The 22,510-nt window shown below is 53.7% G+C and overlaps 3 protein-coding genes and 1 long non-coding RNA gene across 12 annotated transcripts in view; 2 read left to right on the forward strand and 2 right to left on the reverse strand.

The window, feature by feature from the left end:
• The window catches only part of METAP1D (methionyl aminopeptidase type 1D, mitochondrial), a 41,399-nt gene extending 29,698 nt beyond the window's left edge, over nucleotides 1–11,701 (forward strand). For 7 of the 9 annotated variants that reach the window (XM_015868535.3, XM_085552539.1, XM_032445849.2 and 4 more), the window contains exons 6-10: nucleotides 2,214–2,377; nucleotides 9,862–9,959; nucleotides 10,361–10,408; nucleotides 11,222–11,300; nucleotides 11,425–11,701. In XM_015868535.3, coding sequence (XP_015724021.1) covers nucleotides 2,214–2,377; nucleotides 9,862–9,959; nucleotides 10,361–10,408; nucleotides 11,222–11,300; nucleotides 11,425–11,503 — 468 coding nt within the window. In that variant the 3' untranslated portion in view covers nucleotides 11,504–11,701. Of the gene's footprint in view, nucleotides 1–2,213; nucleotides 2,378–9,861; nucleotides 9,960–10,360; nucleotides 10,409–11,221; nucleotides 11,301–11,424 lie in introns of those variants that run through there. The other 2 variants (XR_014947968.1, XM_085552540.1) reach the window with 2 other exon arrangements.
• On the reverse strand, nucleotides 549–18,713 carry LOC116653671 (uncharacterized). The gene is made up of 3 exons (XR_014947974.1): nucleotides 18,454–18,713; nucleotides 2,013–2,126; nucleotides 549–1,514 (listed from the first exon to the last, which is right to left on the reverse strand). It is a non-coding gene; the product is annotated as an uncharacterized LOC116653671 (long non-coding RNA).
• On the forward strand, nucleotides 13,893–16,850 carry DLX1 (distal-less homeobox 1). Its single transcript, XM_015868538.3, has 3 exons — nucleotides 13,893–14,392; nucleotides 14,804–15,003; nucleotides 15,282–16,850. Exons 1-3 carry the CDS (start codon nucleotides 14,080–14,082, stop codon nucleotides 15,534–15,536), a joined length of 768 nt encoding a protein of 255 aa, XP_015724024.1. The 5' UTR covers nucleotides 13,893–14,079; the 3' UTR covers nucleotides 15,537–16,850.
• Nucleotides 18,714–20,332: 1,619 nt separating the features above from the next.
• DLX2 (distal-less homeobox 2) lies at nucleotides 20,333–22,024 on the reverse strand. The gene is made up of 3 exons (XM_032445853.2): nucleotides 21,352–22,024; nucleotides 21,071–21,255; nucleotides 20,333–20,997 (listed from the first exon to the last, which is right to left on the reverse strand). Exons 1-3 carry the CDS (start codon nucleotides 21,929–21,931, stop codon nucleotides 20,710–20,712), a joined length of 1,053 nt encoding a protein of 350 aa, XP_032301744.2. The 5' UTR covers nucleotides 21,932–22,024; the 3' UTR covers nucleotides 20,333–20,709.
• Nucleotides 22,025–22,510: the final 486 nt, after the last annotated feature.

Here is a 22,510-nt window from a genome sequence, read left to right on the forward strand (position 1 = left end):
AGTGTGATCTTTCATTTTTACAGTATGTTTTGGTCCTATTTTTTTACTGTGGTGAACTGGTGTAGATTTGCTGATTTTACTAGACCAGGTCAGCTCACAGCAGCCAAGGATTTAACGTCTCATTTCTTCGTAACTCATTCAGGTCCATTGGGCAGTTTTGTTACTGTTATTTCATCTGTCAGGATAATAATAACAACTCCTTAGATTTAGACAGAAACACAACTGTTCAGATTCATATCACAGATCCTTTCCATGATATACTAACCCAGATATTTTTATATTAATGTGGGGTTTGCATCTTTTCCACCCTGCTTTACAACAGATGCACAACAATTAGTGGTCTTTTGGAAAATATATTCTTACTGTGTTCTGTTTACCCTCAAAAAACAAAATAAATCTCAAAGTTCCCTTGAATGTGAAGATTCCTACAAGGGTAGGAATTGCTAATTGTCTTTGAAAACATTTTATACCGTATGAAACTGAACTGTGCTGTGTTTGAGAACTGTTCGGTTCCAAACAATTCAAGAAAGAAATATTACTTTGCAGTGTTGCTAATTGATTTTTTAATTTATTTTTAATGAGCAAAATTGGGATGTTTCACAGGGGAACGGTGTAAAAATCAAAGTAAATACGCCACAACAAATTGTTTATAATTGCATACAGGTTCTATAAAATGATTAAATAATATTCTGGTTATTAACTATAAACACTTTGCACGACGTACAAATTATTTGAAGAAAAAAATCTATTTTTGCACAATTAAGATGGTAGAATTTCATAGGTGAAATACAAAATTTATTGGCTTCATCGTGTAGCCTTTAGAATGTATTTAAGTGTAGAAACAGAAGCATTATGCATCGGTGAACTGTCAGCACTGCACAATTTCCAGCCAGCTATTGGCAGGTAAAGCTTCTTACAACTCAAATCTTTCATTGACTTTTAAGGAATTAGTATGTTACAGTTGCTGTGGTTGTAGTTTATTAATGTTAAAAATACATAATTGCAGTTGATGGCCAGCTGTAAATGCAATTATTTTTAAGCTCTGCAGTGTTTTAGATCTGTACTCATTTCTCCGGGATGATGAAGTGTAATGTTTTTGTTTGGTTTTTAACGCCGTACTTGCTAGAGCTACAACTGAACTCATTTGGCTTACATACGAACTGGCTGGAGTGAAACCTCTCCAACAGGCATTAAATTGTAAAAGCACATCTAGCAGCAGCTCCAGCTGGCAGAGGGAGGTGTGCGCTGGGAGGACTGCAAAGTTGGATCCTCGCTGCCATTCACTGTCCTGTGCAGTGCTGTGTGCCGGCAGCTGCCTGCATTTTCTTTACATCTCCCCCCCAACACAAACCTGGCCCTGAGATAAACCGTCTGTAGCCAATTTATTTTTTTTTTTCCATTTGCAATTGACCAAAAGGAATGTGAGTCTGTGTCTTTCACAAATAGCCTGCAAGTGGCAAAAGTTCAGTGCTTCAGTCTTGGTGAGTCATTAGTCCCAGGAGGATAGTTGTCCACTGTTTGGGGAAAAAAATGTTTTAGAAGATCAAAACTGTGCTGCATTACAATTTGTCTTTTGGTAGGGAAATTTGGCTTGCTCCCACAGTTGTGTGCCTCCCGCTGTGCTGCAGAGCTGCAAAACCCCTTTCCACACCACGCTGCAGAACTCTGCCTGAGAGGGAAGAGCTGAGGTCTGAGTCTATGAAATGTCAAAAAAACAACCATACAGAAAGCCAGCAGGTCATTAGTACAACAGGTTGCTGCACCTTCTGCCTGTGCAGAACCTCACCATACTGGTGTGGGGGCATGGGGATAGGTCTCCCAACCACTGCTGATGGGCTGGCAGCTCTCCCCATCCCGGCCTAGGGACCCTGTTGGCCCTGAGTGACCCCATGGCCCCCTGCTAGCTTCTGGCATACTCCCATCCCATCATCCATGTGTCCTCCTGTGCTCTGCTAGGCGATCACGCACAACTTCTGCATGTGTCGTGTTTTTAATTGGCAACCCTTATGCACCTTGCAGTCTTTCGTGCTTTCTTTTTTTCCTCCCTCCGGTGTTTTGCATTTCTGGTCTCATTCTCGCACGTGCAGCCTACAGGTGACCTATCTGTTGCAAAATGTAGCTCGTTCCTAGAAAGAACAGATTTAGTTTAGATGATCTGTTTTGTTTCTGGATGCGAAACAAGAAACTGTCTTTACATTTCTGCATGTGTTTAGGTGTATTACAATGGCTACCATGGTGACACTTCTGAAACCTTTTTGGTGGGCAGTGTGGATAAATCTGGTCAAAAGTTAGTGGAGGTTGCCAGGAAATGTAGAGATGAAGCAATTGCAGCTTGCAGACCAGGGGCTCCCTTCTCTGTAATCGGAAACACAATCAGGTAAGCCTTATATTGACAAGTAAAGGGAGGGCTGGCAAGTGGGACAAAGGTTATTGGAGGTTTGGTATAAAGCTGATGACATGTTTTATGATTCAAAACCATCATTTCAGTCTGATATCAGTATGTGAACTGCCAAGCTATAATGTTGTTCCTTGGGTACGGGGGATTTTTTTATATATATATATTTTTTTTTAAGTGAGTTACACCGGGCTCAGCAAAGATAACTGAGGAAAGAATCAAAGATATTCATAAGGTAGACTTATATTAACAGATGTAGTCTGTGGTGAGGTTTTTGGTTGGTTTTTTTTTTCCATTTGTTTGTGAAACTGTACCTCGTCTGTCTAATGATGTAAGAAAGTTAGAAGCCCCTGTTTTCATTGTATAGCATTAACGAATGTTACAAAGGAGTTAGTCAACATAAATAAGTCTCTTTGTTTAAAAAGCACGAAAATATTTAACTCGAGAGCTTCTTATCTTACAAAGAGCAGCGCATACTAACGTCATAGGGAAGAAAGCTCACATTAAGAGATTTATCCCTGTTTTGCATCTGTTCTAGCCATCACTCGTGGCTCTTCTTCTAGCAGTTTAGAATAAAATTGTGCTCATTTTTTTTAGGTGCCTATAGATCATTTTAAAATGTTTGCAAAAAAAAATAATAATAATTAAAAAGACACATACTGTATACATTTCATTAAGCAATACTTCATTGGGCTGTTAATGGTCCTGGCATCCTATTGAATATGTTGCGATTACTTAAAAGCTGCAAGGCTTATTCACCTTGAAAGGATGCTGCTTTTTTTTTTCTTTGTAAATCTTCAGATACTTTAAGGAAAAAAAGCAAACGGCAAAATATCAGTCAGATGTGTTTATAGCTTTAAAAATATTGTAACAGAGTCTGAATCAAACTTTAGTAAAACCTCTTTGGGTTATATCTGAGAAGCTTTTATTGAAGACTTTGTATAAAATTGTGTTTTTGACAGTTTTAAATTATAGGCTAACTAGCCTGGAGAAAAAGGATAGTGTCTTTCTGTTCTTTCATAGGAAATGTTGAATCAGACCCCTACTGGGAAAAGAAATTTAATGCATATCTCACTATCTTACTGTCCATGAATATAATAGAAGTGAATTCAAAATGTAGTTTTATTTTTGCAAATGGGATGAGTCGATAGATGCACCTCATATTTTTGAACACCTAGGGTTCAACAAATTTACTGGTGGTGCTCTTGCATTTTAACAAAATTTATTCTTGAGTAGAAGGGGGCACAGAACACTAGATTCTTATTCAAGCATTCTATCGAGCTCTGCATTCATGGCTGTGTCTAAAGGGCATGTCAGCCTTTGATTCTCTCTGAGAGGTAATTATCCTTTTCCTGTCACGGAACAACAAATGATAGCTAACTACAGAGGCACATTTGCAGTAGTCACATTCATCAACTGCAGAAAAAAAAATTCAATTTAATTGTGCAACACAGCTGCACATAGGCTTTTTGAGCATTTCTGTTGTTCTCCCTGTCTTGCTATTCCTCCCTCCAGATCTATTTTTTAAACTTTTTTTTTTTTCTGGTTATTTTTTCCCCCTTTTTGTCTCTTCTTCCATTTTTACTCTCTGTACTTTCTTGTTAAAGTAATTTTCCTTTGTGGCTCTCATTCTTTTTTCCCCATTGAAGGCTATGAATGTAGAAAATTATCACAATTACTCATATAATTGAGCCTCTTTGTAGCAAGTGCAACTCCAGTAGCCTTTCTCCATCATGAAAATGGTTTCATTATAGGGTTTTTCATATTCTCTGACACCATCTACACAGAGGAACAGGCGTGCAGATGAGATGTACTAGGAACAGGGTAGATCAGTAAGGTCACAGTAGGAATAATTAGCTCTGCTATGGAAAGAGCATCTAGGCCTTTTACTGCTACATAAATGTACTGTCCATGGCTTTTAGTCACAAAAAAACTTACTAACAAATGGAGCTCCCGCCTACTACTTTGAAAAAAAGATTTGTATCAACACTACAATTTTCCATCATTAAGACTAATAACACAGAGCCTAGTATACATCAAGGGGAATAAAAAGAAAAATCTCACATTCAAGTGGCGGCTGGGTGCTGACCTTTGTTCCCTTTTTTTGTGTTCAACTTAACTCTTTACAAAAAGGAGCCACACGCCACACCAACATGCAGGTGAACTCCAGCTAGTGCGAGCAAAGCATGGCATTCAATTGGAAAATCTGATAAATCTCCATGCAGGATAATGCATTTCATTACAGATTCACTACATTAATTCTAGCTGTATTTAAAAAAAAAAAAAAAAGAAGAAGAAGAAGAAGAAGAAGAAAAAAGAAAAAAAATAAGAATGATTAAGAAAGAAAGAACAGAATTGAATGTGACATTGAATTTTTACTGTGCTGTTATGGAGGTCAGTTTACTTGCAGTGTAAATATAATCGGCAGTGCTCCCTCTAAAAGCAGATGAATCAAAGCCAGTAGATGTCCAATCCTACATATGAAAGAGCAGATCGTTAACTCTATTTTTCAAGATTTTGCAGTGTGGATGATTTAAATGTGCTGGTTTGTTCAGAACCCCTTTAACAGCGCCTCTGCTGAAAGACGCTGGGTGAAGCTGTGTGTTTCTGGTTACTCGGCTTTCTGTGTTTGCATCCATCTATCAAAGTCTTCTGTTTTGGGAGACTTAGAGACTGTGAACACCTGAGAACGTTTAGGCCCATTGGAATGGAGATATGTCTAGGTGCCTTTCACCCATATTTTCTGTAAAGGTGCTCAAGAATGTATCTTAGGCACCAAAAATCAGAATATTTGCTTCCTATAAATGGCTTAGAAACAATTGTATTACGGAAATCAGCTTGCATCATAACATATTTTTTGTTGTGGAAGCTCAGAAGCTGAAACAGTGTTTCATAGGCAGCAGTTCTGTGTCCCATCGCCTAGGAGTTGCAAAAACAAGGTTACATGGATTCAGGAGTTACTCCGGCAGGAAGAATGGGAATCTTTGCTAACATGTTCCTAGTGAAGATGGTGGCAAAACTCTCAGTCAGCCCCAGTGGGAACAGAATTAGGCCCTGTATTCCCATTTCCTTCTACCACTAGTGGCATTTCTCTTTCAGACGATAGAAACAAACCTGGTTTGAAGTCTATCTACTTTTTAGCCACTGAGCTTAGATATGTGGAACTGTTGTGGGTGTACGGAGCTAGAAAACACAAACGTGATATTGTTAAATGAACCAATTTCCAACTCCTAGGAAAAAATAGTAGTGAGGAAAGTATTAATAAATGGTTTAAAATGTTTAACTCCTAAGTATATGTTTTGATATTAATTTAGAACAATATAAAGCAGATTTTAAAAAAATCTGTTTCTATCAGATTATGCACATTTAAACAATAAGTGGCTCAGGCAAAATAAGTCATTTTAATGTCATCTGTGATAGATTTTCCTTGACAGCTACAGTAAATTACAATTACACTGCTTCTCTCTGCACTTGAAAGTAAGCATTGCAATAAATTATCTTTTATTTCAATCCATCATGTCTGCTTTCAGAAACAGAGAACCTCAAATAAAAGTTCAACACTATTGTAAGAAAAATACAGTAATTTGTGTTCCAGTTTGAAACTAAAATGTACCTTTCTTTCAAGAAACAATTGTTGGCTTTCAAAAATATTACTAATTATACCTCAACATTTATTGTCATTATGGGGAATCCCTGAACTTGTGAGTTCCCTCAGTCTAGGATTAGCATTTAAGTGAAAAATACTATAATATTTTCCCAGTCAAAGTTCGTTATTTTCTCAAATTAGTTAATATGGTTCTACTGAAAGTAAACATTTTTTACCATGTGCAAATCTAATTTAGGCTGATACTGATTTCAAGATTTAGGGAAAAAAAAGAAAGGAAGGAAGAAAGCAATGATGCCCATTGGTGGGCATTTTTCTAACAACATGTGTAAGAAATGCCTGATTACTTTTAACTTTAAAAAAGATATGTGCATGCATGTCCCTGAATAAGAAAGCAGTGCTCGCAGATCTGTTATCTCCCAGTGTTTTCCAAGGAGGCTCACTGCTCACTGCTGTGGGACAGACCATTCTGTGTGTAGGGTTGGTCATGCTGCTCTGCAAGGCTGCAGGTGGTGAAGTTCTGGCTCTGGGGAGAGGTGCAAGCACTGGGAGAAATGCCTGTAGCTGGGAATGGTTTCCCCATCATTCTCAGCCCAGGTTGCAGTGCAGGATGCTGGCCAGGCCCAAAGCAGGGTTTGATTTGCTTTGTTTCCTTAGTGAGGGCTTAGAGTAGCAGACCAGACCTGACTTGCAGAAAAAGGAACAGAATCCAGTAGAAAGAAAAGGCAGTGTAGGTTTGGAATATTTTAGTCCCAGAATGGGAGTCCCAGTCCTGAGAGAGTGCATGTTGTTTGCTCTGGAGCTGGGATGCCTATTTACTCCTGGATGCTCGCTGGGGCTCTGTTGGAGGCACAGGACCAGTCCTATAAGGAAGTCCTGCCAACTTGCTTTTCAGCCTCTCAGTGGGAGAGATTTGCCCCATACACCCAAAAACTTCATTCAGGGTGGGCAGAGCCCTAAGGAGAGCTCACAGAAATGTGGCCGTGCCTGTTGCTGTGCTGTTGCAGTTTGTTGGGCTGCAGCACATCTCCACACTCATCCCTCCTCTAGCAGGGGTTAGGTAGATGCCATCTGGTAGAGAAGGAGCTGATGCCCAGCTCTGCCATCCCATCAGGAGCACAATGGCAGCACACGGGGGCTCAGCCCATGAGCTGCCCTCACTGACCCTCCCCTTCAAGCTCAGCTACTGCTGTTCCATCCCGGTGCGGGCATTTTGCCACCTGCCACAGAGGAGCAGCCCTGCAGGTACTCGACTGCAGCCGCTGGGCTGTACCGCTCTGCAGCAAAACATGAAATCAAGTACTGGGCTCATTAAATGATTATGCTTTTAATCCTGACCAATTCACCTCTGCCCAAGCGTGCTACATGGCTCCAAGAATAAAATGCATAATGGTGAATGTTATCAATGGGTATTTTTAACAATGGTTGTGGTGAAGAATCCCTATGTTTCTTTTGTGCTGCCAACACAGTGTGTCCATGCTGTCTGCAGGCACTGGCAGGGCTGTACTGTGCCCTGGCTGAGGGGAGGCAGCCCCGTGCCTCAGCCCCACGCTGCCACTCTCCTTCCCCTCAGCCCTGCCTGTCTCCTGCTTTCCTGTCCCACCCGCAGCCAATGCCACTTCAGCTGTGTCTACACAGCGCAGGGCCTGTAATCCTCTGGGGCTGCCCTCCAGGGAGAGCTGGAGAGAAAGGCCATTGCTGGCATTGAGGCAGCCAGTCCAAAACACTGAGCTCCTGTCAGCTGCAAATGGCAAAGGCAGGCAGGATGCCCCGTTCTGTACCATCCTGGCTTCTTATCCAGGTCCTACAGCCCCAGACGCTGGTGGGCAGGGGGATGGCCAAGACTGGCAGTTCACTCAGTCCTCCCTGTGCGAGCAGCACACTGGTGCTGACAGAACGGCCCTAGCAGGCTGCAGCAGGGCTGGCAGCCTCCTTCATGATGGGAGCAGGGGTTTCACAGTGCCTGTGTGGGTGTGACTGTGGGCTTTCTCAGTACTCTGAAGTGAAGCTGGTAGCTGTGGAGTGCTTTGAAATTCCCCATATAGAGCTTCTGAAGCACAATGTTAAAACTGGACTGAATGTGACCAAGTTGTATAACTGTAGCTTATTTTCTCCGCAGATTTTCTGTGTGTCGTGTCAGGTTCATTGGTCACACTTCATTTTTAATTAAAGAACACCAAGTCATCTTGTAGACAAGCTCCAGTGGGAAGGCAGGGGAGCACAGATGCTTGTCAGTGCAGGTCTCATGGCTTGTGAGTTCCACATCTCCTGTCTTGATTCCAGCATCCCCTGTTTTGATCCCAGCCACCCAAGTTCTTATGTTTTTGATCTCTTGGGCAAGGGAGTGGCAGAATCCACCACTGCCGTGCACAAGAACCACTTCTTTCAGGGCAATAAGAGGGAACATTGCCTCACCAGTGCCCCAGGTGCCCTTGATCAGCAGGGCTGGGCACAGGGCACAGCCTCAAAGCGGCTGGTGGGGCCATTTGCACTCCCTGTGAAGCCCTGTGAAGGAGAAGGGGCAGCTCACAGTGTGGTGCTTGTCAGGCCTCCCATCTCTCCTAAGGGAATCGCTTCCCCCGTCTGGGAACCATTATCTGCATTGCTGTAGGCTGGGTCACCGGAGACCTTCCATTTCGTTTTGTGTATGTTTTTGAGTAGTCTGACTTTGTGATTCCTCTCTGATCTTCTTTGGCCCTCAGCAGTGTCACAGCCAGCCCCAGCCGTGACCCAGGCTGGCTGGCACAGTGGGGGGCATGGACTTCCCTCAATGCTGGGACCTCTCACAGCAGAAACCATCACGTGTTGGCTTTTTTTTCCACATCACCTATATATAACATCAAGCTCTGGACCTTGGATGCCACAAATTGAAGCCCGATTTCTAACCAGATTAGTATCCCTCTTTGCCAGAAATTAGGAATTTGAGGACAGCTAAACATGTATTTCCAGTCTTCTCCAGATAGAAATGTGATGGCATTGAGGCAGCAGGCACATTTGTTCAGCTGCCACTACAAGCAAACCTGAAATGTGAAGGGCCCACCTTAATCTTAAATGAACAAATGAAGCTTTTAGGCTTGTAGACAAAATCTTTACAGACAGAGTGCCTCCTGTCCTGCTCCTGTGCTCCTGTTTGCTCTGGTCATGCTATGGGATGGTCCTCAGGAGCAGCTCCCCTGGCACTTGCTCTCCTCCTCAGGTGTCCCAGATCTTCTTTTGGGATAGGGCTGGCTCTGCCGGCTGAGCTGTCTGGGTCAGTACTGAGGAGAGGCCTGCTGGCAGAGCCTGGCCTGCACCACAGGGCACTGCCAGGCCTCTGGGTCCCCAGCTTTGGACATCAGGGTGGGATTTTGATTTCCTGACATGGAATAGGCCTGGGGTCAGGCTCTGTTCCTGCAGACAGGACATCTGTCTCTCTAGAAGGTGCTCTTTTTGAGAGTCTGTGAAGGACCGGACAGATCTTCCCAGCAGAACTGAAGTGCTGTAATTATGATGATTTGGTTTGGGGACTGTGCTGACAGGTTCGGTAGAAATACATTGTTCGTTATAGCATGAACTGATTTTCTGGAGTTGCAGTACATTTTGGTACTGGATGTTTGCAGTATTTTGGAAGGGAACAGCTTGGTGCTTCCCTCCCCACTAGTGCAGGCCGCAGGTGCACGCAGCGGGGCTCTGCAGGCAGCAGGGACTGCACTGCACTGTGCTCTGTTCTGGTGGGCCTGTTCACTCTGAAACCTAAGGATGGTTATGCGATGGCTGCTCTCTTTCAAAACCAGCAGCGGCCCCGCGCTGGGTGCTGCTGGTGGTGATACAGACGTGGTGTGGTCAGGCCATGCTCACTAACCGTGTCCTCTTTGCCCTGCAGCACTGTGGCACAGCGGGGTGGCTTCCAGGTGTGCCCCTTCTTCGTCGGCCACGGCATCGGGTCGTACTTCCATGGGCACCCGGAGGTGTGGCACCACGGTAAGCGGCCCCCGACCTGAGCACCGTCTCCTCCCGCTGAGAGGGCTCCGGCGGCAGAGGTGCAATCCGAGCCCGGGGGGAATCTCTGCGGGTGATCCTCCTGGTCGTGTCCCGGGATCCGAGGAGCCGTCGGGGCTGGGGGGAAAAACGGCGGCGGGAGTGGGGGAGCCCCGGTGGGGGCGGAGGGCGGCGGGGCGGGCCGCGGGGACAATGAAAACGGACATTTGGATCAGGTCTTTGGTCCGGGCCGGCGTGCGCGGCACCTGTGAGCCAGAATGGGTTCTGAAAGCGAGTGCTGGGCGCTGCTACCAAAAAAAAAAAAAAAAAAAAAAAAAAAAAAAAAAAAAAGAAAAGGTGAAAAGAGACAACAACTATAAAAGCGTTTTTATTTTCTTTTCTAGCCAATGACAGTGATTTGTTAATGGAGGAGGGAATGGCGTTCACAATAGGTTAGTGAATGTATTCTATGTTTGTCTTTAAAAAAGCGCACACACAACAACCCAGTTCCGTGCCGTTTCTTTGAGTAGAGAAATGTCCCTTCAGCAACGGGGACGGCGGTGACACTGGCCCCTGGGAAACAGATTCCAATGTTATTCTACAAAATGCACTGAGGGATCAGTAGTGCGACACAGCTCCGGGCTGGCACGAATTTGGGGAGGAAAAAACTGAACGTAAATCTTATTAAGCGGCGGACCTGGCGCGTCGTTTTGGCAGTGCGGCTGCGGCCGGCGGCTGTAGCGGTGCTCAGACAGCAGAGCCCGGCCGTGCCCCGCTGCCGGCTGAGATGCTCCGGGCCGGGCCGGCGGCTCGCGGTTCGTGAGAGCCGCCCCACAACGCGAGCGCGCACAGTGCAGTGCCGGCTGCCCTTCATCCCAGCGCGGCAATTAGAGCCGAATCAGGAAACCGTTGTTTTGCTAGTTGAATTGAACATTTTAAGTCTGTTTTTGTTGGGTTTTTGTATTGTTTTGGGGTTTTGTTTTGTTTTGTTTTTTGTTTTAAATCAGATATGTTGAGCTATCTGCTACTTATAAGCGCGTTAGGTGTTCTGATTATTACCACGGAGTCTTAATGAAAGCTCGAACGAAATTCCCTGCTGCTACAAAAGCGGAGCGGGCACCTTCCCCACACTGCAGCGCTGCATCTCCCCCCGGTGCGGCCCCGGTGGGGCAGCGCGGTTCGGAGCTCGGGTGGGAGCTGTCGCCGACCCCCCCCCCCACCCGCAGCAGCGCTGCTCACTTCTGGCGTTTTTTTTCTTGTTCCAGAGCCAATAATAATGGAGGGCTCCCCCGAATTTAAGATTCTGAAGGACAAATGGACCGCAATTTCGGTAGACAATAAAAGGTGCCCGATTTTGTTGTTTCCCGAGCGGCGGAGCTGAGCACTGGCAGCTGAAACCCTCGGGTGAGTCCTACAGGCGTGCTGGGGCCGCACTGCCCCTCTGCTAACTGCTCGCTGTGCGTTGCAGATCAGCACAGTTCGAGCACACCGTCGTCATTACCTCGGAGGGAGCAGAAATCCTCTCTAAGGTGCCGGGAGAAGCCTAAGGACGCAGCGGGGAGTGGAGGGCTCGGTGTGTTTTGGGAGTCCCCTGCTCCGCAGGGACGGTGCTGAGCTCCGGGTGGTTCTGGGGGCACTGAGTGCCGTCTGAGGGGACACAGGATGGGGCCCGGGAGCTCGCTCCGGGCGCGGTGCTCCGCGCGGTACCCGGTGAGTGTTGAATAAAAGCCTCTTGCTTTCTGGCAGCGGCGGCTCAGCCTCAGCCCGCTGGGGGAAGGGTCCGGCTGGGGGTGAGAGGGGCAGAGCGCCGTGCGGGACACGCGGAGGACGCGGCCGCGCTCCGCGGTGGAGCAGCGCGGGGATCCCGTCGCAGGGCAAGTGCGGCCGCTCTGCCCTCAGCGCCCCCGATGAGCGGGACTGGAACTTCTGCCGAGACGGAAATAAAAGTTTCCGGGCGTGGCGGAGGGGGGGGGGGGGGCGCAGGCCGCGGCCCTTGCCCCGCGGTTCTGCAGCAGCAATGCCGTTCCTACCCCGGCCCGTTTCTCTCTACGCCGCACGAGAAAGGATTAAAAACGAGACGCAGAGCGCGCTATTCTGGAGACGGATAACGGCAGCTCAGCGCCGCGCACGGTGCGTAACGGGGCACTACGCGCCGGGAGCGCTTGGCACAGACGGAGGGGTTCGGCCCGGGGGGAGGGTTTGCTCTGCGCCTCTCGGAATCGGCCCGACGGAGCGGCCGTGCGGCGAGGGCGTCCCGGGCGGAGCTGCGGGGCCGCTGCTGGGGCAGGCCGGGCCGGGCGGGGCGGCCGCTGGTTCTCGCTCCCCGAACCGTTTGTTTTCACTAGAGTACGGCGAGCTGTCAGCTCTAATTGTTTCTAACAGCATCTTTTTAAGAAGCAGGACCAGCCCCCATCCCGTTCCCTATACCGCAGGGCAGCCTTTCAGCTCGATCCCCTCTTAGATTAGTTTGGGAGACCTTAAAACCTGTAAAAATAAACTACGCATCCAACACGTTTCGCAGTCGCACCGAGATTCCGCCGCGTGCTCCCAGCCCGGGAAGGCGAGGGCCACCGTGCCCGCCTCCCCCGGTGCCGACGCTGCACCGTCCCGTCCATCACGTCGGTCCCGTCCCAGTCCGTTCCCATCCCGCCTCCCCCGCAGCGCGGAGCCGCGGCCCCGGCCCGGGCGGTCACTTACATGGCCGGGGGGGTCCGCGTGGGGCCGTGCTGCTGCCCCCGGGCACCGGTCCGCAGCGAGGTGGTGGGAATGAACCTTACGCATCGCATGCGAAACAAAACAAAATAAAAAATGAGGGGGGAGGAAGTAAAAGAGGCGTTAGGAAATGGGCAATTAAAACCGACAGAGCGACTAATGAGAGGAAAAAAAAAAAAAAAAAAAAGGAGCGGAGATTAGGGCACTTTCGTGTCAGATCTGCCAGCAGAGCCGGGGCTGTGCCATGGGCCCCGCTTCCGCCCTGCCCCGCCGGCGGGCAGCCCGACCGTGTGCGCAGGGAACGGAGCGTTCCTCGGGGCTCCCTCTGCCCGGCCGCGTCTGACCGCGGGGACCCGGCCCCGCTCACTGCGTGCCCCGACGGCCCCGGAGCGCGGGGAGGTTCAGCCGGGCCGGCTCGCAGCCCCGGTGCTCGGCGCTGGGAGGCCGCGTGTTGCTATTAGCGTTCAATATACGGCTAATTATGCGTATGAAAATTAAACATCAGTGTTATGCTAATGGGGCCGCCTTCAGCTGGGAGCCGAGCACTTGAGACTAGCATTTAATCAAATGAGTCGGTAACGAATACATCTGCACGTGTGAACTTTCGCGGGATCATTTTCCTGTTACAGTCACACCGCTGAATTATGAAAGAAATAATTACCGACACTTTCTAATTATCCAACAAAGTAATTTGGGATTCATCGCGGGCTTTCTGGGGAGGATCTCCCAAGTCCCACCTCGCTCCCTGCTCACGCACGCGGAAGTTTGCGTGCTCGGCTCAATCGCGCGTCGGCCCGAGCGGGACGAGCCGCGTTCCCCCGCGCCGGGCTCCCGTCCCCCCCCGTGTTCGGAGCGGTGCCCGGGCGGGCGCGGCCCGAGGGCGGGCGGGACCCCGGCGGGGAGCGGGCACGGCGCGGCGTGCGCGGCTCTGCCCGCGGCCGGAGCGGCTCCGGAGCGCCTCGGGGCCGTCCCCGCGCTCCTCTCTGCGCCGGGGGCGATGCCTCCCGGTCCCGGCCTCGGCCGCGGCAGCTCCCGGCCGTCCGGCGGTGCCGTCGGGGCGTGCGGCCGGGAGGCGCGGCGCTGCCGGCGCGGCTCTCCGCGCTCACCGGGGTCCGGGCGAGCCCCGAGCGGCTCGGACCAATCCAAAGCGATTATGCAAGACGGGGAACCAATCAGCTCCGCCGGCTCATGAATATTCATCGGCTCGGCTGAGTCAAAGCTTTTAGGCGAGTTTGTGTAGATGAGCGGCATCACGCTCAGACTTTTCAAAGAGACAAACTCCATTTTCTTATGAATGGAAAGTGAAAACCCTGTTCCGCTTAAATTGGGTTCTTTCCCGTCCTGAGAAACACAACAGACCCCCAAAAGGCACGCTGAAGAGAGAGCACACACACAGACCCAGCGGCGAGAAATGACCATGACCACCATGCCTGAGAGTCTAAACAGCCCCGTCTCGGGGAAGGCCGTCTTTATGGAGTTCGGGCCGCCCGGCCAGCAAATGTCTCCTTCTCCCATGTCCCACGGACACTATTCCATGCACTGTTTACACTCCGCGGGCCACTCGCAGCCCGACAGCGCGTACAGCACAGCTTCGTCCTTCTCCCGACCGCTGGGCTACCCCTATGTGAACTCGGTGAGCAGCCACTCCGGCAACCCCTACATCAGTTCAGTGCAGCCCTACCCCAACAGCTCCGGCCTGGCCCAGCCCCGGCTGGAGGAGACAGGTAGGTGCCGGGGGCGGGGGGCGCGGAGCGAAGCAGATCCGCCGGGGGGGGAGCGAGGCGGCATCGCGGAGCGCCGTGTGTGTGAGCCGGGCGGGGCCGGGGCCGCGGGGAGCGGGCGCCGAGCGGAGCGGACCCAGCCCAGCTGCGCGCGGAGCGGTCCCCGTCATTATTTATTGCGTAGCGCTATAAACAATGTACGCAATTAAGGGTAATTAAACCTCGACTGCAGCCGGTAAAAATAGCAAACTTTGCTGGGATGGAGCCGGGGCCGCCACCGCCGCGCGGAGCCTTTGTTGGCGCTGCGGCGCTCCGCCGCCCCGTCGCCGTGAGCGCTGCGCCGTTACCGTCGCCGTTATTGCCGTTGTCTCGCTGTTATCACTGTTATTTACTGTGCACCGTTTGTGGTTGTAGGGGCCGAATCGGAGAAAAGCACTGTGGTAGAAGGAGGGGAAGTTCGCTTTAATGGGAAAGGGAAAAAAATCCGCAAACCCAGGACTATTTATTCCAGTTTGCAGCTGCAGGCTCTGAACAGGAGGTTCCAGCAAACCCAGTACCTGGCCCTGCCCGAGAGAGCCGAGCTCGCGGCCTCTCTGGGACTCACCCAGACTCAGGTACGGCCCCTCCGCGCCCCGCGGACCCGGGACCGGCCCGGCGGAGCCGCGCGTACCGAAGCCGCGCGAGGCGGAGCGCTCGTCCCGTCCGCGGGGCCGGTCCCGGCCGGGCTGCGGGTGGCGGGGAGGGCGAGGCCGGAGGGAGCGGGACAACGCGCGGGGGAGGCCGGGGCGCGGGGGCACCGCGGGGCGAGGGTGGCCGGGGCCCGTCGGGGCGGGCAGGGAGGGGGTGAGGGCCCGTCCGGGCCGCGCTGAGCCGTGCCGCGCTGCCGTTGCAGGTGAAGATCTGGTTCCAGAACAAGCGCTCCAAATTCAAGAAGCTGATGAAGCAGGGAGGGGCGGCACTGGAGAGCGGAGCCCTGAGCAACGGCCGGGCCCTGTCCGGCGGCTCTCCCCCGGTGCCCGCCGTGTGGAACACCTCCTCCGCCTCCGGGAAGGCGTCCTCGGGCAGCGCCGGCACCTACATCCCCAGCTACACGTCGTGGTACCCGTCGGCCCACCAAGAAGCTATGCAGCAGCCGCAGCTTATGTGAGCACGAGCACGTTTTTCCCCGCCGCGAGCTGAAAAAAAATTAAAAAATTAAAAAAAAAAAAAAAATCATCACGGACAGAAAAAAAAAGAAAAAAAGAAAGAAAAGAAAAGAAAAGAAAAAAGTAAAATAAAAGGAAAGAAAAAAAAAAAAGAAAAAAAAAGAAAAAAAAATGCAAACAAAAACAAAACCGAGAGGAGGAGGAAGGAGAAGAGGACAAAGACGCGGCAGCAGCCGGCCGAGCCCTCCCGCTCCGGGCACAGATGCGACGCGGCGCGTCCCCGCCGGCGGCAGCTGACGGAGCGCGGCCGGAGGACAATCGGGGCCGCCCCCCTGTCTGTGCGTGTGGGATTTGGGTCACGGCTGCGGCCCGGCGGTGCGGGACAGAGGCCGTACGGCGTCCCGAGCTTCTTCCCCTCTGCGTTTCCCGTCTCTTTCCCCGTCCATCTGTATATTTTTTGTCGTTGTCGAAGGGGAAGAAAGGGATCTTATTTATTGACCGAATTACCGCTGAGGAGCTCCGGGCGCGGCCGGCCGCGGAGCGAGCAGTTCCGACAAAAGCGCCCGGTGCCGTTTCCCCGTCCAAAAAAAAAACCAAGCAAAAAACAAAAACCAGAAGCGAAAGCCGCCCGGCAAGACGCTCTTTGTAACTTTTCCCATCGCTTTTCTACTTCGCTGCTGTGGAGATCCCCGGCCCCAGCGCCGCGCACCGCCCCGCGCCGAACAAAGGCCGCGCACCGCCCCCCGCCCCGGAGCGGCTCCGCGAAGCGCTGCGGGGACACGGCACGGAGGCGGCGGGGGGACCGCGCACCCCTCGCTCCGCAGTGCGGGGCCCGTCCCGGAGCGCGGGAGCTCCCGCTGTACATATTTGATTCTTAATCCTTATTGTTCTGTAAACATGTTGCACAAAATTTAGCTTTTCTTTTTTGTTTTCTTTCTCTTCTCTTTTTCTTTTTTCTTTTCCTTTTCTTTTCCTTTCCTTTTCTTTTTTTTTTTTCTTTCTTTTTTTTCTTTCTTTCTTTTTTTTTTTTTTAAACTCTGTTTTCCGTTTCGTGTGGCTGTACGACATGACGCTTTGTGTACGGAGATTTGCCATTTTCTTGTGACCCTCGGAAGATGTGATACCTGAGCTCAGCTGTGTTTCGTGTCTATATGTCAAAGTTTAGTTTTATATTGAGAATGTTAACTTATTGCTTTGTATTTGGGGAAGGAAAAGAAAAACGAAAACAAACAAACAAACAAAAAAAAAAAACACAAACGTTTGTACATAAGTTATAAAGTTTCTTTGAGACAGTAAAATTATGGTTTGGAAAAAGAGCTCCGCGTGGTCCATGTCTCGTTGGCCGGCCCGAAAGGGCTCCGTTCGCGCAACGTGGGACCGACGGGCGCCCACAGAGCGCTCCACGGGCTGCTCCGGGCTTCGGGACTGCGGGGCTTGAGCCTCGTCCCCACTCACAGAGCGCACACGCGGCGCGGCCCTGCCCGGCTCCAAGAGCCCTTCCCCGGAGCGCCGAGCACCGGGACCGGGAGCTGCGGCAGGAGCCCGTGGCCGCGCAGTGCCCGAGCCGATCCCGCGGTGCGCTCCGAGACGGTGCGGCCCAACGCCGCGGTCACGGCACAAGCGCAGAAATGGGGAGCTCTGCCCCAACGAGGCGGTCCCGAGTCTGGAGTCTATTCTCATTGTACGCGAATCTCAACTCGGGCCTCATTAATTCTGCCTCGTCTCTGACGAGGGGTTCGTCACATATCTGATTCGGAGATATTCATAATGACGATATTAATTAAACTCGGAATGATCCGAAGGTGCTTCTATTGAGACAATACCTCATTACAATGATTAAGCCCCAGTTTCTACCATTGTCCCTTTAGCGGCCATGGCCCCGCGCGCCCAGACCCGCGGATGGTGCTGCGAGTGGCGGAGAGTAATTTGGCGATGTGGGTTTTTTTTCTCTCGTCGGGGGAAAAGAAAAAGAAGAAAAAAAAGAAAAGAAAAAAAAAAAAGCGCCCCTCATTTTGGAACACTCGGGAAATAGGTTCCACACAGCTTAATGATGATCAAAATGACTCTTTGCTGCGAAAAAAGACCCCAAAGTGAGCGTACAGCTGCAAACCCAAGAGGGTCAGCATCATTTCACTGTATTCTCTTCTTGATTACAAGCCGAGCCCATCAAACACAACATAATTACAGTAATTTCAGGTTTATTTATTCTAATGCAGTTTCCCCATCTCTCTGGTAATTATGAGCAATTTTTTCGCCCAGGGAATCTTTTTGCATTAACAAAAGAGATAACGCACTGAAAGCCAAATTTGCTGCGCATTGAGAAAAGCGAAGGGGAAAAAAAAAAAGAAAAAAAAAAAAAAAAGAAGAAAAAAAAAGGCGGTAGGTGCGAGCTGCCATCCCGCAATTCGGCGCTGCAAATTGCTTGCAGGTGTATGGAGCAGCGCTGTCAATGGGAAGGGGCTTCCAAATTAGCAAATGCACAATGTTGAAGTAATGAAGACGGACTGAGCGGCGCTGCCAAACAACGGATACCTCTTTCAGATCTTCCACCCGAAAAGGAAAAAAAAAAATAAAATAATGATAATAATAATAAAAAATCCCTTCGCGTCTCCGCGAAGCCCCGCGAATGCCCGCGGTGTCAGTCCGACGGCAAAGCGCAGGGCGGCCCTGAAACCGCGAACGGTCGGAGGGTCCGAGCCCCGCACCCCTCCGCACAAGAGGGGGGAAAGCGGCCCCGAGCTCTCCCCGCGACTCCCAGGGGGAACGGCTCGGTGTCCGCCGCTCTCCTCCCCCCGCCCCCCGCGGCACCTCCCGGGCGCTCCGCGGCCCCGCAACCCCCGAGTGCGGCGGGGAGCGCAGCCCCGACCCCGCTTCGGAGTCCCGCTCGGCCCCGGCCCTTCCGCTGCGGCGCGCACTCACCTGGCCCCGGGGCGGCGGCGGCGGCTCTCCGGCTCCGGGCGCGGCGCTCCGAGGCACCGGCGGGCGGCCGAGCGCGGGTCGGGCGGCGGGGTGCGGAGGGGAGAGCCGGGCGGAGGGCTGCGGAGGGAAGAGAAGGGGGGGAAGGAGCGGCCGAGGGCCGGGATGGAGTCCTGGGAGCGCGGCGTGGGCTGAGATCCGCGGAGCGGAACGCGCTCCGGGCGCGGAGCCTTTTCGCGGCTCCGCTCTCGCAGAATATGACTGAAATTTTCTGCTATATAGCCTCTGTCTTTATAGCTGATGAAAAAAATTGCAGATTATTAGCATAAATGTTTACTCTTCATTACGCTGATGACATTGTGCACTCGAGATCTTGGTAATCTTTGGGAAAATTATGAGTAATTTTTAAAAATTTTAAAGCAGCGGCAGTTACCATGCAATTCAGGCTAATTCTGCGTAGGCTCCGAACGGATATAATTATCGAGGAGTCAAGATGTTATGCTAAAAACTATGCATTGATATTCCCATTTATTATGTACATACAACTTTGACAATGTTGATGCTTGAAATAGCAGGAAATTGTCTTGCGCAAAAATTACAGTCCATATTAGGACATGTGAAATTGCGAAGAATTATATAGTAATTGCAGGCTTTCAGATGGGAGAGCCAGAATGCTCAAACTGGTGCAAATGTGGATAAAATTACAGATCAGAGCAAAAATTAGGGAAAAAAGGGGTCTGGGATTTTTCAAGTTGGCTATAGGATTCCGGAAGTGCCTAATGCCACATGATTGCTGCGGCTTTAGGGGAGACATTCATGCCTCAAATAACTCCTTTCGCCAGAGCCGCTCTAATTGAATTTCTCGGGCTCTGCTCTTCACCGGGGCACACGAGCGCGGCGCCCACCCGCCGAGCGCCGCCGACACCAGCAGCCCCTCGACGGGGACCGACGGGGAGGGGGGTGGGAGGGCGGTGCCACGAAGAACCCCACGGACCCTTCCCGGGGCGGCGCGGAGGGACCGCACGGGGCGGTTCGTCCCGTTCTCTGCGGCCCCGCTTCCCCGCGCAGCCCGCCCCGTGCCCTCGGGCCGGAGGACGCGGGTGCGAGGAGCACCGGCGGCCCGTGAGGGCTCCGAGCCGGGTGCCGGGGGTGCTCGGGGGGCTGCTCGACAAAGGGCAAAGTGGTGGAGTGCGGAGAGGGAGAAGGGACGCGCGGAGGCAGGAACGCGGGATGCCCCACTCCCACGGAGCACTGCGTGTCTCCCGGCCCCCGACGGCGGCCGAGAACGGAACTGAGGAGCGCGGGGCAGGGAGGCGGCCCCGGCCGCTCTGCCAGTCCCACGCCGCCCTCCCACCGCGCGGTGTGACACCGCCCGTCACCGGGATGATCCCCGCCACTCGGGTCCGGGTCCCGGGGGGTCTTTCCGCCCGGGGTCTCCCCGCCGCTTCCCTCCCTGCGTGCCGCCACCCGCATCCCCGCGGGAGCGTTCCCGGACAGCGGCCCCTTTGTTTCTCCCGCTCTCCCCTCCCTCGCAGCCGTCCCTCTCCCCCTCCTTTCTCCTGCTCCTCCGCCCCCCTGAGCTCACACCCCTAAGGGCCCTCCCCGAGGCTCCCAGCAGAGCGCCGCAAGGCCGGGGACGCTCCAGCGGGCGGGGGGCGTCGCGCTGCCCGTGCGGCGAGGAACGGACTCAGAGCCGCACCGAGGGGCTGCGGGAGGAGAGCGCTGAGCGGGCGGGAGCCGGGTACGGGATGGGGCCGGAACCCCGAGCCCGTTCGTGCGGTGGCGATGGGATGTCGAGGTGGGGGCGGCTCTGCCCCACGTTAGCAGCGGGCCCGGACCGACACCCCCGACCACCCCCTTCCCCAAAGAAACGGAGAGCGGGCACCGTGGAAACAATAATTTATTTAAATAATCTCTGCTTGCTCTAAAAGAAACACGAGAGAGAGCTGAAGTTTTCCATAATAAATAACCAAAATACCCTTTGTTTGTTTGTTTCGCGTCACGGCTCTCAGGGGGCTCCGTCGGAGCTCGATCCCGCCCGGGGGCACCGGAGATGGACTCCCGTGCACGGCCGCGGGGGGCAACGGGACAGCGGGACGCTCCGGCTGTAAACCTACGTATAAAAATTATTTATCTTTTTTTTCTTTTTTAATCGTTTTATTATTACTGTTTCGTTCAGTCCCCAACATCAGAATGAGGTCTTCCGCAAAGGCACCTATAGACTTTAAAAAAATAAAAAGGGGAATGGCTCGCGGTCCCCTAGAAGATGCCGCCGCCGCCGCCGCCGCCGTGATGGTGCTGAGGGAGGGGGGCGGCGGGCGGCGCGGGGCCGGGCGGGTACCACGCGTAGCTGCCGAGGAAGGACGCGGCGGGGCCGGGGCTGGCGGGGCCGCCCCCCGAGCGCGGGTGCGGGGCGAAGTCCCACGCGGGCGGCGAGGCGGGGGGCGGCGGCGACGCGCTGCGGCGCGGGGGCGGCTCGGCGGGCAGCTCGCCGCTCTTCCACATCTTCTTGAACTTGGAGCGGCGGTTCTGGAACCAGATCTTGACCTGCGAGAGAGCGGCGTCAGCGCCCCCGCGGCCGCCCCGTCGGGCAGAGCGGCGCCGGGCGGGCGAGCCCTACCTGGGTCTGGGTGAGGCCGAGGGAGGCGGCCAGCTCGGCGCGCTCGGGCAGCGCCAGGTACTGCGTCTTCTGGAAGCGGCGCTGCAGGGCCGCCAGCTGGAAGCTGGAGTAGATGGTGCGCGGCTTGCGGACCTTCTTGGGCTTCCCGTTGACGATCCGCACCTCGGGCTCGCACTCCTCCTTCTCTGCTCGGCGGAAAGCGGCGCCGTGAGGAGCCGCGCCCGCTTCCCCGCCCGCCCCGACGGCGGCCCGCCTCCCCCCGGCCCCTGTCCGCGACGTACCGGAGTCGTCGGCGGCCGGCGAGGCTCCGGCGCCGTAGGGCCCGTAGGAGCCGTACGCGGCCGCGTAGCCCGGGTCGTAGCCCGGCTTGGCGGGGAAGGGGGCGGCGCCGGGCGCGTAGGGGCAGGGCCCCGTCGGGCCGTAGGGCTGCCGGTTGGCGTAGTAGCTGCTGTCGGTGGCGGTGGACACGGGCAGCGTGGGGGACTCCTGCGGCTTGTGCAGGCCGTGCTGCGCGTAGCCGCCGGCCGAGAGCTGGCCGGAGTGCATGTCCGGCGCCGGGCTCGGCAGGACGCCGGTCATCCCGCGACCCCCGCCCGCCCGGGGCGACCCCGTCCCGCGCCCTCCCCGCCGGGCGCGGCGCTCCGGGTGGCGGCGCTCAGGGTCGCTCAGTGTCTCGGCTCCATCCCGCTGCCCCGCGCTGCTCCGGGCCGGGCCGGGCGGGCACCGCGCTCCCGCCGCCGGCAGCGGGACGGGGACGGGCTGTGCTGCGCCGCGGGCCGCCGGGCGGCATTTAACTCCGGTCACGTGGGCGCGGCGCACGTCACCTGGCAACGGCCAATGGGGAGCCCGCGCGCGCCGCATCTCCGGGACCCGGCGGGGTGAGAGACGGGACGGACACGGGGGATGCTCCGGCCGCCCCGTCGGAGCTCGGAGCCCCGCACTGCACTGCCCTGCTCTGCTCTGCTCTGCCCTGCCCTGCTCTGCCCTGCCCTGCTCTGCTCTGCCCTGCTCTGCTCTGCTCTGCCCTACTCTACCGTACCGTCATGTTGCCGGCGAGCACCGACGGGGCGGTCCCAGGATACAGCATCGCAGCGATGCGGCTCCCCTGGGACTCCCTCCCTCACCCCCCGGTGGCTGACACCCTCCCCATGCCGTGCTCGGTGCTGCAGCTGCGTTCCCGGCTCCCTTACTGCGCCGCCGTCGGGCCGACAGTCCCGGCCCGGGCTCTGCCGCCCCCTGGTGCCACTCGTGGCGCTTCGCTCCGTCCGCCCGATCTCCGCCCGTGCAGCCCCGCGCGCCCCTTTCCTCGCGCTCCCGTTCTCGCTCCCGCCGCGCGCCCTAAAGGCCTCCCTCCGTTCGCGCTCCCCACACGGGGCGGGCGGCCACGCGGGGCTGCTTCTCTACGGGATCCGGCTGCGGTTCACCCGACGGGCGGAGGTG

This window comes from Coturnix japonica, chromosome 7, assembly GCF_054131305.1.
Source record: "Coturnix japonica strain WE chromosome 7, WE-NBRP24, whole genome shotgun sequence".
Lineage (NCBI taxonomy): Eukaryota > Metazoa > Chordata > Aves > Galliformes > Phasianidae > Coturnix > Coturnix japonica.